This window comes from Asterias amurensis, chromosome 11 (assembly GCF_032118995.1).
Source record: "Asterias amurensis chromosome 11, ASM3211899v1".
Lineage (NCBI taxonomy): Eukaryota > Metazoa > Echinodermata > Asteroidea > Forcipulatida > Asteriidae > Asterias > Asterias amurensis.
The window spans coordinates 11,892,212-11,908,424 of NC_092658.1; the positions used below are offsets into that span (position 1 = coordinate 11,892,212).

Here is a 16,213-nt window from a genome sequence, read left to right on the forward strand (position 1 = left end):
TTTAAAAATGACATTTGACACTAATCCTTTTAACAAGAAAACATATGTTTATTTGCCGGCAGCCCTAGGGGGCGTTTTCCCAGCGGTCCATTCAACTAAAGATGGGGATTGGGGAGCCAAAAAAAGTTAATGTGAGTTTAATTTCGATACCTGTGGTGCATAATGAAAACGTCTTCGAATTGAGTCCTAAATGAATGGCAATATTCAAGTTGGAACATGTCTGTACTTGGCACCCCTCGACTAACACATCAAACCAATTAAAGTTACAGCATAAATGAAAATATAACAGATCTATGTTATTAACTATTTCATTGGGGAAAAATCCGTTAACCGTTGGTCGAAAAACACAGGGGTTATTTTGCGTCAATCCAAATGCTCACGCAAGTAAAACTCATTTTCAAAAAAAATCTGTCTCATAATTCTTTAGCTGGACTGTAAATTTATTTATTGGGCATTCAGTGTAAGATCAACCATTACATTCTGTCAACGGTTTCGGTGATGCGTTTATGACACGCTAGAACCCTTACAAAAAGGTTCTAAAAATGTTTTCCTCAGCAGTTCACGCTGATTTCTTATTAGGTCAAGGTAGTTATTGCAAGTTCGTAATACAACATTCTGTCAGCGAAGAAAGTAGGGTGTACATACACTTTCAGGGGGCACAAGTGGGTGTACTATGTTTTTTCCGGTGGTGATCTTGACAATAGTTTTTGTTTAAATTGTTCTAGAATGAGCCCCTTTAACGTTTGTATAAGGGGCGAGGTCCGGACATCAATGAAGGGGGGGGGGCAGTATAAAAACATCTGGGTATCTAATAAATTGACCATTGACTATTGGACCATAAAGACTATAAAATAATCGCAACATGCAAAACGGACTTTCGAGACAACTCATCCTCACTTCCATGTCCACCAGCGACAGAAGCCCCCCATCACACACCCCCTACCGATCGCACAAACTCCCATTGGTTTGATTAATGTAAACGCCATATGGCCAACCCACCACTACTTCAAGAAACACACGAGATCTCATGCTAAGACCAACGGCGGTTGATCTGGTTGGACCATCGGCGGTCAATTCAAAGGGAAATGTGAATGTTGTAGTAGGTTGGGTTCAACCTAACGTCATTCCTTTTTAATACGCAGCCATAAGCCATTTTGAGAGATAATGGTGGACATTTTATTTGGTTTGGGTAAATTTGCCCATATGTACACCCAGAACCTACGGTGCACTCCAATAAGTGTCCTCCATATCTCAAAAAGCCATGTTGTCTGAATCCCTGTGCGCTCATAGTGTTAATGCTAGCGACAATTATGAATCGTAAACAGCACCAGTTTGGCCACGTGTGACACCCCCCCCCCCCTCCGGAAATATGTTTGATATTTAGTTTGGTTTAAATGTATTCTTCATACTGTTAAAATTACCAGCATACATTCACAAGGCCAATTCACAAAGGACATTGAGCAGCTAAACATTACTTTTTGTCTGTCAAGGTGAACACAAGGTCAGAACTTGAACCTCCATTCAACCAAGTCAGCAATACCAGCTCTTTTGTTTGGGTCTACCAACGATGCGTTGAACATTAATGGGTAGAAGCAGTGCGCTCCACTGCCTACGATACTGTAGAGATATAGTGGCGTTCTGTTAAACAAAAACTGTGGCCAGTACTTCGACGACGAGTTGACGATGACGAGTTTTTGTCGGTCAAACAAAAATTAGAAAGTTGGTCTCAATTGATTGATCCAATTGCATTTTTAAAATGTTTAACAATCAATGATATTGGTGTTGATAAATGATTTCATACCAGATTGGTCATGTTGTAAATTATGTTTTAGTAATGATGTGGTCGCCGATTGGCACTATACATTCTAATGGTTTAATCAGGTGAAGTTTGCGGTAGCACCATCCGTAAATTTTGTTACTATAGTAGTGTTGTTTCTGAGAATATTCTGTGGTTGACAAATCAACGTAACGATCAGTATTATGCTCTGAATGGAGGAAAAGTTGAGTGGTACGAATTTAGTCACACATGTCGGTGTTCAACTTCAAAATGATAGGAAGCATTATGGTATGCAGTTATTGCAGTAAGTAAAGTAAGTTAAAACAAATATCATTTTGAACCTCAAAACTCATTGCGAAAATCCAATGAGGCTGAATGTGCTTAATTTATGCTAATTGTAAATCATTTTGCCAATTACAGTGCCGTGTCCGCGTGATAATTGTTTTAACAGATAGTTAACAAAGTACAAGGTTGTCTCACACGAATCATGCGCTATCGTTAGTAACGGTGCTTCTTGAAGCGGTACAGTGGGGCGCCACCATCTTCGTTTCCCCATGTCTTGTAAGGTTTTGGAAGGTGAAGGAGTCATCCCAACCTGGTGTTTGTAGGGTTTCTCATATCTAAAGTTTTTGTTTTTTGCTCTGTTGTAAGAAGAGATTATATGATGACTTAATTGTCCTTAGTTTCGCGAACCATTGAAGCCTTGCACCGACGTCACGTCCAATTTTCCCGATTTAAACAAAATCCCACTTGAAAAGCACTACGATAGTGGCAATTTCGAAGTGCAGAAAAAAAATTGCGTTCCGGTAATGTCTTCAACAACTTCTCAATTATTTTAAATCCGGTGATTGGGGTTTATGTTCGGTGCGTTTTGTGGGATACGCTGTTCAATAATCTTCAGTAAATGGCCATTCTATGGCATTCCGTGCTCAAAATCTTTGTCACCCCTTCCAATACGAGATGATTCTCGTTGTGCGTTTCTTTTTAATGACCAACTAATTCACAACATAACCCCAATTCAATCAACGGTAAACTGATACCTAAACTGGGCAGTTCCCACACACTAAATACATACTTCTGCATTTTAAGGTTACATCATCTCCAATTTGGATAAATGGCTTCATATTTTAACACATGGGTTTATTTGAATGCGAACACAGAAGAGTGGGGGCAAAATAGATAACGCCAGGAGGGTACACAGCCCTGTGATGATAGCTCCATTGTGTACTGGCCTGGATGTCCTTCAACAAATTTTGACAGCTCATTGGAGCAAAACTTTACACAAAGCGAGAATAATGGTCATGATTTAGTATTAATCAGTCGAGTTAATTGCCACCCAGCCCGCGGCTTCCCTAAACCCTGATGGAAGAGTCACGCCAAGGTCGACCCATTACGGAGGGGCAGACGATCGCGCAATGTCCCAAAACATTTTGGCGGATAATTATTTTTGACACTTTGCGGGGAGACTGTCACGGGCAGCTGGTACGGGCGTGAGAACTAAGCAGAGTAGGTTGAACTGCATGCTTTAGGAATCGGGGGCCATTAATTCCAATTAATGAAGCAAACAAAATGAGATTTAATTGGCCTGGCCGTGGTCATGAGTAGATGTTTTGCTCACTATGTTGACTTTGTCAGATGGTGAATGTTCCCTCGATTTCCCCTCTACATGTGCCCATTTCTTAAGCAGTAAATGTTGCTTGACAATACGGTTGTTAAGCAGAAATGAGCAGGATGCAAATCACTAATTGTACATGTGGCTTAGCTGGTAACCTTAAATTTTAATGCAGACTTACTGTAATTTGAGCTGGTAACCTGATTCTGCTAAGCAAGTCAACACTATTATGTGTTTAACAAGTTGTTGTGCTTACAGGCTTTATGAAATAGGGCCCATATTGCAGATGGGTTGCTAATTATAAACTCAGATGATCCATGTGCACGCAGAGGACATAATGGCATTAGTTTGAATGTGAACGAAACAACAGTGCCTTGCTGGACCGGACAATGGAGGCAACGTTGGTCAGGCAGAGGGGTTTAATGCCGTGCGTGTTGGCCAGCTGACGGGGAGAGGCGTGATGACTAGATAGCTATTAAAGGCACTGGACACTATTGGTAATTACTAAAAATAATTGTTTGCATAAAAGCTTACTTGGTAACGACCGATAAAAAGCTGTTGATAGTATAAAACATTATGAAAAATGGCTCCCTCTGAAGTAACGTAGTTTTTGAAAAAGGGGTAATTTCTCACTCAAATCGTGAAAGGTTTCAAATGCATTTGAAAGCACACCAAGTAATGCCTAAGCGTCGGTGTCAGATGCAATTGTGTCCGCCATGCAATGCTGTCCGCTCCGGACACTTTTGCATATACAATCGTGTCCGGGGCTATGCAAAAACCGTCCGGCGGACATGTACATGACTGTACATGTATGTGTGCGCACGTAAGCGAGCGTGAATGCACTGAACCTACGTATATGCATCATATTTTATGATTGCAGCGAATACCCAACGGCCGAACATTTCCCATGTCATTCATGATATGCATTTAGCTTGTAAAAAAAATGGCGAACGTGTTCCGTCGACCAAGGGCGTTTAATTTACTGCAAGGACGGTTTTGCACGGGGGCGGACACAACTGCATATGCAAGTGTGTCCAGGCGGACACAATTGCATTATGCAGCAGCGTCCGGGCGGACACGATTGCATATGCAAAACCGTCCGGCGGATATTATTGCATATGCAATAATGACCTCCGGATAGTATTGCATAGAGGACATAATTGCATGCGGCACCGGCTTATAGCCTGCGTTTTACTGTTTTGAAGCCCGTGCAAACAAACTTCACGTTTCTCAAAATAACCCAAAGAAGCCTGTGCCTCAACCCAACAATTTCGAAAATGCCCTAAATAATTTTTGCAGACGACCTTCTGTTCGCAAACCAGGTTATCTCCCCCCATTTTTCAAGCACTCTACAAATTCACCCGCACCGAATTATTTACAATGAGGGCTCTATAACGAAACTAATGAATAATTCATCAACTTGCAAAGAAAGCTTTCTGACATCATCCCTTGCCATACATAATTAATCAAATCTCATGAATAATTCATGGAGCAGGCCACCGTGCTAATCGCCGTAACATCGCGACTCTATAACGGCCAAGGGGACTTGCTAACCCATGCTACAGAAACAACAAGCATTATTGAAATGAATTATGCAAAAAGATACAACAAACGCCTGCATAAAACAACAGACTAAGTGATTAGAACACCCGATCAGACCTGCTTATGAATTACTCTAATTAGTTCTAATGGTTTTCCCTCCTTCTAATTGATTGTTTTCCTTCCTTCTCGATTGTTTGCAAGTACTTATCAAGTACAGAAAAGTATTGCTTTAAAGCCATTGGACCCTTTCGGTACAGAAAAAAAAAAAAGTTCACAGATTTACAAATAATTTACAGGGTTTACAGAAGGTAATGGTGAAAGACTTCTCTTGAAATATTAGTCCATGAAATGTTTTACTTTTTGAGAAAACGGTAAAACAATATAAATTCTCGTTAACGAGAATTACGGATTTGTTATAAACACATGTCATGACACGGCGAAACGCGCGAAAACAGGAGTAAGTTTTCCCGTTATTTTCTCCCGACTCCGATGTCCGAATGAGCCTAAATTTCCACAGGATTGTTATTTTATATATAAGTTGTGATACACGAAGTGTGGGACTTGGACAATACTGTTTACCGAAAGTGTATAATGGCTTTAACAGATACAGGTAATAGCCAGTCAAAAGTACACTAAGTTTACATTGTTGTGACTGGTGACCCACCTCACTCTTAAAAAAAGGGGCTGTCATTTTTTTCAAAGAACAAATCAGCGATGGCCCTGTTGCTAGTGTTTTTCTACTTTTTTATACTAAAGTGCATGCCTGTATGTGCTTCGTTTTTGAAAGGGCAACCTATGAGGCAACTGTGCATTACTGGAGCATTTCAAGGGCACCGATGCAATGTCCAAGGGGGCATGGAGGCAAATCTCCTTCGTTGCCTCCATGAAGTATCCGACCTGCTTGTGCGTATCATCAATTCCATCAACTACCTGCTGCTGTATACATATACTATTAAAAGCTCTCAATGAAAACATTGAATAGTCCTCCATCAACAGATACAATCAATAACTAATGAACGTGTGTATTATTCAGCTCAGAAATAAATGTACACTATCTTTAATTTAGAATGGAAGACGACGACTATGAGATTATGGTATACATAAATTACCTTGTGATAGAGCATGGGCATTTTCATATTAAACACAGACCCAGGGCCCAACTTCACAGAGCCACGCAGAAAATGGTTCTTAAAAATATTCTGCTTCGCAAAAGTAAACATTGGATTTTCACGTTGAACTCAGAAACCGAACCTGAGACCTCCAGATTAACATGCCGGCGCTCTTTACCAACTGAGCTACCTAGCCCTACATTTGGCGGTTTCCCTATATTTTGCAATATAACGGTAAAAGTGTATACACACCTTTAAATAAAAGAGATATTATTCAAAATGAATCCAGCCGAGGAATTCATTTTCAAAATTTGCATATTGTGTTTCGTGAGTTACTCATTTCGAAGGACCGTCCTCGAAATGTATTAGAAACAAACTTTGTTTCTACCGTTCCGACAAGGCCAGGCAAAATGAATAAATAATATAACTCTAAATGATTGAAAATTGTTGAATTGATGGGGTTATCTGTTAATTGCACTTCCTAATAGTTACTCAGGGTCGCTTGGAAAGTGCATTTTAGAACACATATGTCAGAAGGGGGTTATAGGGCAGGTCCAACTTCAACGTGCAACATGAACCCAATATTACAGAGCACACAACGAAGCTCGGCAAAACAAATCATGCTTATCAGAATAAGGTTACCTGCCAAACTATGTCACAAGTACAATTTGTAGCTGGTATCCTGTTAATCTCTTCTAAAATACACAATTGTTAAGTAATGTTTTCTGCTTAAGCAGCTCTATGATAATTCTAAATTTCATCTGATTAAAGGCAGTGGCCACTATTTGTAATAACCAATAGTGTCCAGTGTCTTTAACAGCTTTATGAAATCGGGTCCTGTAACACATGCAATGAAGTCAAACATGTTTATTTACATATGACTAAATCCTCCTCTGATCCATAAAAGCATGGAGTTAGAGAGACAGACAACATAACCTATATATGACCGAAGAGACCCACATTTTCTAAAAAAATTGAATTTATAATTTCCATGCTCGTATTTGCTACAACGTACAGTCTTAGTTTTTTTAGGAGGGTGTTTTATATTGGCTTGTTAGTCACGTAAGACTGGCAAGGGAGATCTAGCGGTTAAGCCATGGTCGAGCCGGCCAGGCGCGAGGGTATCAAATCAAACTCAGGTCTGATCCTAACGTATGATATTACATGAGTAACCCTAAACGCAGAGTTAAGGTTGATTTAGTCACATTATATTGATATAAGTTATGTTGCAACATTAAAGGGCCGTCGTGGGAGTTTTCAACAATTTAGATTTTATTAAATGGGAGATTGTTTCGAAGAAACTTATCTTAAATCTTATGTTTTTATTATAACAAATATTATGGTGATGAAGTGACTAAGGATGCCTCATATTGAAGTTAATCAGTGTAGCTCACAAGCATGACGAAATCTGTCACCACCGGGGCCCGGGTGAATCCCTACTTTTCAAAAAATAAATTGTTCTGGTACGTGCATTATATACGGGGATGTTTCTTCTTACATAAGCACTGTGCTTAGTCAGTACCTTCCAAATCATGTGGGGGTAAAATCAACAGGGGTACTACCTGGGTGCGAGTCGAACCCGCGACCCCAGCAAGTGGATTGTTTTAATTGTTAGCACCACAGCAGCCGGAAAGCACTGGGCACACAGTGCTTACCACAGATTAACAAAGTTAACTCCACATCTAGGGTGATGTGCTGTGTTACGCCATGGAGGTAGAATTAGACCTCCATGGTTACGCAGACACCGTAAAACTGCAAAACATTTTCGTACACGTATACGAATTTATAATTAGTAAGATTGTTTTTCATGTAAGAAACAAGCTAGACACTGAATAATCTTGAAACTACTTGACAGAACCATGCAAAAAGGGAATGATTTGAAGTTGTTGATACGGGCATCATTAGTGCGCTGTGGTTAGTTGTGCTAGTTGTTTCTCTATCACTTCCCAAAAAACAAAATTACAATACCAGCCTAATTAGTCTGCCTTGTATATCACTATTGAAATTCTATTCATCCCCACCGACCCTGGAAAAACTGTCAAATAAATTCATAAACTCTGGTGCAACACTGTAAACAAATATCAATAAAATATGGCAGTAGCGGCCATGGTGACTTGAAGACTATTTGCGTGTAATTACGTGTTGATTGTTTTTTTCCCGTGTCATTAAAGCTCTTCTTCTCTTAGACATGTCGAAATATCTAACGGGTAACCAAAAGCATTGTCGGTGACTCCTGCATGAAGTGTGCGTGGTACCAGGGATTCGGGATATAAAAACCCATGGCAACCGGTCACGTGACTTGCTTTTCCCCCTCAAGCGGTATGCACGTCGTCATTTATTAACATCTTCATTTCTAATTCAACGCAGGAAATTAAAAAAGAGTTTTCAGGCATTAAATTGTGCCGAATATAGAATACTGACAAATGTTCATTCATAAAAAAAAAGGAACAAACATTTTGTAGATTCAGAAAATTGCTTTTCTTGCGCAGTTTAATCGTCAAGAAAACAGAGAGTACCTTTTGTACTATTGTATAATACAACATACGTGTATAAGAGGCTGATTCCTTAAAAAAATATCCAACGGCACATATTTCTGTAAAAACATTACTTTCAAATAATTTCATAATATCCAAGTCTCTTCCCTCAAAATTTAGTTGTGTTAAAATAATGCCAATTGAATGTCTACCTGACTCTTCAAGTGCGAATTGTGTCCCAAACCAAAGCGTGCATCGACGTTAAATTTAAAGATTATGGGTATGTACAGGAAATTGTTTAGTTCATTGCTGAATTTCGATGATATTCAATCAAAACGGCTTTGAATTTGACCTTTTTGCAAAAATCCATTTGTTGTGAGACTTGGAATTTGTTTGCCACTTTCATAAGGACTTTATCCTTTGGAAATCTGAGTGCATCACAAAACTGTATATGACTTAAACAACAAAAACAACAACAAAATCAGCAAACAAACAAACAAACAAACACCCCGACAACAAACTTACAAATTTTGTTAACACTGAACAATTAACCCTTAAGCACAACTTTTACTCGGAAATGATAGCTGGAAACCATATTGCTTGCTATCGTTGGCTAATGTTTATATCGTTTTTAGTATTTAATTTCCAACAACACAATGAAAACATACTTTTTACTATATTTACTTATCTTCATTCGCCTGAGGTGGGTCTGATGTAAGAAAACCAATCTCTTCTGTTGTTGTCTTTTTTCTTCTTTTTGTCGTTATTTTTTTTTAAGTTTGTGAGAGAGTCAGTCATAATGCTGTTTATCTTCATATGTTTTGATGGAAAACGTCAGGAAAGTAAAACTTGCCTTTTCCAAAGCAATTATCACAGATAATCCAAGAGAACAACTCCGATTTGAGCGTGGACAATCTAGGGGGTTGTTAATTCTCGTTACCTAAGCTACAAAGAGGAGAGAGCAACGACCACTAACGCGCCGACATTAAAATAGAAACTAAGGCGGGGAAAACGAAACAATCAAACTGCCGCAGGATAGATACGAAGCTCTTTGTTTAGTCTCCGTATGTAAGACGACTGTAGCGGGCGTGGGATGATTTACCCGCCGTAGGGAGGCGCAATAAAACCGGGCAGCAGACACCGAGCAGTCGACCTCATCCCCGTGAAGTAAATCTTGAATAATAAATTTATACCTACCATCCTCACACCGTCTTTAACAACAAAATCAATTGCTTTTTAACAAGTGTTATAATGAAGTTGGGACAATGCCTCATTGTTCGTTACTACTGTTACGGTGCAATTGTCTTTCTCAATACTTTGATACAATCCTACAGTTCTTTGGATGTGTGATTTTATTCTAATCATTGCAGAGGAATGAAATCTGATGATTAAATGCAAACGGACGGGGCTCTCAACTTTCCCTCTCTCAACAGTCTTCTAAATTGGATACTTGATGATTCCTGGGACTTCCTCATAGTGACAGAGCAGAGAGATTTCTCCCTCCTTCATGCATTTTCATCAACGGGGTCTGAATGGCTTTATGTCCCCCGGCCCGTCCCCTCGGGTGACCGTGCGCTACACGGGACACAATCTCACCGGAATATATGCATGGAGCTCTCGTTGTTTTGGAGCGCTCTGAACACAAGCTACAGGGCGAGTAGGGAGAGTGAGACAAGAATGCCAGAGGGGTGTAGTTCAAAGCCGGGGTCCCTACTGACGACATATGGTTGCATCCACCCGGAGTAATGCTTTACCTCCCAAAATGTCAGACTTTCTTACACATACAAGTAGCAAGCGGCTTTAAGCATCGCGGCCGACCATCAACGGGCAATGCATTCATTTTGGAGAAAACCCACGAAGTCAAAATGTGTGGAGTTCTTATAGCTGCCATGCACAAGTGCTCGGCGTATTGCAGTTTTGCGTCGACGGTAGCGGAAAACGCCATCTCCCCCCGCGGCAAAAGTAAACAAATTGTATCAGAAAGCTACAGATTTGGTTCAATTAATATGACAATTCCTTCCCTTCGTCATTGCTAGGTTGACGGTGGCTAGGCGAGGGCTTCTCCAACAGACCTCCGGGCACATTTTTCTATTAATTTCCGGGGAAACAAGTCTTCGGTTTGTCTCCTTCATACCCCTTGTATCATCTGTGTAGTCTCTCTCCTCTAACGGTCGCGCTTTGTACGCATCGTAACACAGGCCCCATCTCATCGCAATGTTATAGCTCCCTGCACCTCGCGGGCTTAAAGTTGGTTAAAAACAGCCAGCCTGATCCTCGCAACGCTAGACGGTTGCAATTAGCTGGGGCTGTCAGCCAAGTTCTCCCTCAAATTCTCACCGCATGAAGTCATCACACGCGTTTCGCCTATTGAGATATACTCCACATTTGTCTCACCCCCCCCCCCCCTTCAACTTTCAACCCCAGCTGTGGTGTGGCAATGGTAAAGGAAAAAGATGAAACTTGAGATAGACTTGGGAAACAAAAGACCCATTGGGAATCTGCAGTTTATACTCAATTTTTATAGTATTCGTTTCGGGTTGTTCCATCAGTAGGAATAGGGTAAATACCAATGACTGCCTGCTTGCTAAGAGGCACACACCTTCTCCAATATGCATCCCTGTGTGCATGGATACTTCTTTTGTTCTTGCCAGTGTCCCTGTACTCAAGATTTGGTCTCCAACACACACACACATGCGCTAATCAATTTCCCACTCTCTCTTCCTATACGTACAAGCCCCAATACCCTACGATGACACTCAAATCATGATTCAAGGGCCGATTTACTGGAGTGGCCCAACTAAACGTTCACTCCAATTTTATTCAAGTTTCTAAAGTAGTGCGTAATGATCACTTAATGAGACATGGTTAGACGTACTAAAACACCCAGCTCTCTCCTGGGATTAAACAGCACATGTCATAACTGGTTTATGAGGGGTGGGTTTCACAACTCCATTAAAGTGGATACAACATGGGCTTTTTAAAAGTGTAATTTCATGTCCGTCTTCTGTAGCAGTAATCGGTATTAAACAGCATCACTCAAATGAGCAGTACAAAAGCCATCAAATTCTGTAGTCATATTTTCAACAACTAAATAAGTGTTTTCATGATTGCGCTCATGCTCCTATATTAAATTAATTAATTTGTGAGTGATTTGGAGCTGTCCGTCCCTAAAGATCACTTTTTCTACACTGGCTGAATGTCATACGAAAGTCTTTCTCTTACAGAATGCACTGGTTTGTCTATATGAGTTGTCTATAATCATTCAGCTTTCAGATTTAAGCTAACCATTTTTTGTTTTAATAAAGACCAAAATCTTCTTTCGAAAACATTCTGTTGAAATTATTCCAGCGTATTTTTGTAGAACAAGCAACGACATACCAGAACGCATCTGTTCATATTTTAAATATTATTTTGAAGGGACAAATGAACACGATTATACATTTTAAAGGTTCTGGTGAATCTATACACACAAAACTTCTCCAGAAGTCATTTTTGAATCAACCTGCATCAAGGAAAATCAAGTCTAAATCTTGTTTTATTTATACATTTTCAACAATCAAAAACGGAAGGTATCCATCTAAGTACATTGCACTCTTCTTTGAGAGATTTTAAAACCATTTCAGTCGTAGGAGGAGAACCGCAAGTGGGAAAACCTACGTAATCAAGTTAGGATTACACATTAACATGTATCTTTATAAATCCACAGGCTACGATCCAAGGAGGGAATAAGACCAATGCGAAAAAAGAGCATTATTCCTTTGCTATTATAGCCAGATCCGCATATGAGGTGGGTTTTCGCGAACGCTTCAAAGATTAAGATTACAATTATTTATTGTCATGATACAAAAACTTGAGGATTGTCTTCCCTTCGTTATCTCCGTGAACTATCAGGCTTTTACATTTTAGTCACATGTTTAAGCTTTGGAGTAATCAATGTCACAAATTCTCACCTTTTTCAGTGTTTCAAATTCTCAAATGAAAATCATTTTGAAAATGTCAGAGACAGTTCTGTCGATGTTAATTCCCAAACAAATCAGAGACATGGGTCATTAAATAGAGCTGGCTTAACCAACCCCCTCGCTAACGCCACTGAAGACAATCGAATTAAGAAATCACTCAAATACAATGCACGTCGTCTTAGAGTGGGATTGGGGTAATTTCGCCTGCAGTAAGTGGGATTACTGGCAGGCAAAGTCCTGAGTCACACCAAATTACATCATCAGTTTCGGGGTCGATGAGGACCTCCGTAGATCAGAAAGCGAGAGTAGTTAAAAAGTTAGTAAAAGATATGCGCGTTTGCATTAGTAAAATAAACGCAAAACGCATTGGAGGAAATGCTTATAAACTTGATAATAATGGAAACATTTCTGTATCCTGCCACCACATTTTCATTCGTTATGAAATAAACTCGTATCAAGATGAGTGAAAAAGTGCAGTGGCAGGATACTAAAAACTTGCAATAATAAGTTGAGGGTTGATCCAGATTTTAATACATTCTGAACAACAATATTAAAACCCACTTTTAAACTATACGGATCTGTAAGAGACTTACAAGAAAAACAAAATTTAAAACACTTTATGATTAATTGTTCTGGCTTGATTCGCAATAACACATTATAATGTGCTCCGGTCAATTGTTCTACACAGTGTTGGCGCATAAAAGTTACAAAGATGTACGTTTATATCACCTAGACCTATAGCTGTATTACACCAGTCATTTCAGTTGGATTGTTTACGAAGATTGCCATAATCATATTTTAAACCATGTTTGTCGTTGCAATTCTCTTCCTACCTAACGGGTCAATTTCTTGCAAATGTAAAGCAGCAACAGTTTTCGAAGACCAATCTCATCATTGGTTTGTGATTTATGTGTAGAGTTACAGCGAATATGATACTCTTTTGAAATATGAACTTGCTGATGTATTGCAACTCTCAAATATGATATAAACAGAAAAAGGCCAATGTTCTTAACTGTTGTAACCGCACATAATATTATTTTAAAGACAATAGTATAAACTTCAAGAAGTCGAAGCCAAATAAGACAGGTTTGCGGTAACATGTGAGCATATCTTGAGTAGTGTTGGTTCTGAAAGGAACCGGTGGTCACCGACACAACGTTTCGGTCAGTATGCGGTGGTTGTCTTCAGAAAAAGCAAATTGATGTGTGATCTGGGATTGAATTTAACCGCTGCTAAAAAACCAATGTATGGACGATTAAAGGGTAAGTTTTCACCGTTTAAGGGAAATTTGTGTGGATAAGATGTGGCACCCCAACACTGTTTAGTACTCGTGACCAACTGTGCTTTTCGTTCCAATCTTTAAACAAAAATATGGTTCTGAACCTTATATTTAAGAGACTTTAGTGATCGAGTGGATCGAATTTAACACGTGGGTTCTATGAAAATGGTAGATATGTAAAAGTTGGTTTGAAAAATAGCCTTCAAAGCGTCGAAATTTATTGGGGATTCACACACGATTTTGAAAAGCATTATTATGAAGTTTCTGTTTTATTAAAGGTACTTTATTCAACACAGTGGCTTTTCGTTTATGTTTGGTGAAATGCAAAGGGGACTCGAAACAACGCACCGTTGTTTTATTTCGTCGAGTGAGAAAGCAACCTGATTATGTGAACTGATCTGAGTAAAACTGATTTAAAATAGGCCTGTCACTGAACTACATTCAGCGAGTAAAAACTATGAAATTGTAAAAAAAAAAAAAGTGAACATTTGATTTCATAACAATTACTCAAAAATAAAAGTACATACCTAGCATGGAGTCTCCACTCGGGCTGGCTTTTGCTTTCGACATGCTGGATCCACACGAGGACGATACATCACTGAGCTGCGAGCTCTTCCCCAAGAATCCGTCCGGCGAGAAGGGTCCAGACGACGCCGACGACACGGGTAGACTGAAGTCAAAGGCACGGGAGGCATGGAACCCGAGCCCCGGTGAGCCGAAGGCGTAAAGTCCGAGCGGACCTAAGTTGTGGGGGAACTGTCCCCCGACAATAGATGTATCCATACGGGTAGGGTTTGGACGTCCGCTTTCCAAAGTGACGAGGGTTTGGTGAATACTTAAGAAGCTCTGTACCAGGCGCTTATATCGCCTAAGATAGACCTAAGTGAGTCTCAGTTGATTTTTTTTTATTCGACCAGTGAGGATGACTGTTTCAGGAAACATCAACCTGAATGTGTTGCACCATGGAGGATTCTGGTTGCACTATAATTGCAATCTGCGTATTTTGGTTATCATTAAGCCCCTGTCTCTCTCATCAGTGAACCTCTTCCCCCCTTCTCTCACTATGTATGCAGGCTTGTACCTTGTACATGTATACAACCCCCTTGACAAACACACGGATACAAAACCGGCTTGCTGGTTCTGCGGTGGGTCCTTGCTTGCTTTTGTTAAGGGGTTTAATCGCTCGGCTGATTGAAACGTACCGCAGTGACTGCACAGTTATACGCAGGAGTTGTCGCAACGTGTGTGTACGTACGAGATGGCGAGGCATGGAAGATGGTTTTAGTAGCGGTGATGTGGTTAGAGCGCCGCCGTGGTTTCTTCCCTGAGAAAGGGGAAGTGACATCAAATGATTGCCAGCCAATGAACCACGAGGGGGGTGGCTCAATGCACATGTCAACGGTGGGGTGTTCAGGGCATAGCTACACTGGAGCTACACCACCCATTAGCCCGTAGAGAGTAACAACCAACCAGTGACCAGTTTTTAAAGGACATACTTGGTTGGGATGGGAGGTATTTAATGATCCCTACAACGTGTCACTCAATTTCACAAATTAATCTTTTGATGCATTCACTCATTAATATTAACTCTTTGCCACTGAAAGTGAAATGTTCTAATTATTCCGACGTGTCATGTTAACATATGTTCGAAGCCCAAGACCGGAGTACATAGTGCATATTTAATTGAAGTATTGGATGTTAAAACTCCAGTAAAATTTACTTTATGTTAGTGGTGATCTATATAAAAACAAAATAACTACTATTCCAAGTGCTGTAGTGGCAATGTGTCATTTTTCGTTTAATATGACCAATGAAAAGTCACTGGTACTCACCTCCAATTAAAAGCCACTTCGTTGATCGATCCATCCCCTTGAAGCTAATTGGTCCAAGTTCGGGGTATTCGAAGAGATGTGGCAATAAGTAACGGTGCTGCAAATAATAATGATACATCAATACATTAACTGCATACAGTCATTATAACGCATAATGCATGCCATTCCCTGCAAGTACAATAAATGTATAGACGCCAAATGGCCAATGCACAGTTACATGAAGCCCTAACAGAAACAGGTTACCGGCCAAAATTGTTCACAGTGTTTTTGTGTGTGATAGTCAACATGACAAGATCGAGAGCTCATTCAAAAAAAAACCCTTGCTAAGCACATAAAACTTGCCATTAAGTTTGCATTACTGTGACCGGTGCCCCACTCAATTTTTGCTTAACACAGAAATTTTGCCAAGCAACAGTTCTAATACTGAATGACTTAAGCAAATTGGGCAGTAAGGAAAACTGTTGTTGGAATTCACTTTGTTTGTTTGACGTCACGAGCCGTCAGAAAGCGCTGCGACCCGTCACACCGTTTGACCTCTGGAGCTGCGCAGGCGTATTAATCATTATACGCTCCCTGCACAGGTCAAAGGTATCTTAAAGGAACGTTACAGAATTGGTAAGAAACAAAAT

General features: G+C 40.0%; 1 protein-coding gene across 2 annotated transcripts in view; it reads right to left on the reverse strand.

Annotated features, from left to right (window-relative positions):
* Positions 1 to 16,213, reverse strand: part of LOC139944682 (uncharacterized) — a 95,613-nt gene that overhangs the window by 22,591 nt on the left and 56,809 nt on the right. The window contains exon 3 of one of the 2 annotated variants that reach the window (XM_071941758.1): positions 15,585 to 15,681. In XM_071941758.1, coding sequence (XP_071797859.1) covers positions 15,585 to 15,681 — 97 coding nt within the window. Of the gene's footprint in view, positions 1 to 14,279; positions 14,920 to 15,584; positions 15,682 to 16,213 lie in introns of those variants that run through there. The other variant, XM_071941757.1, reaches the window with a different exon arrangement.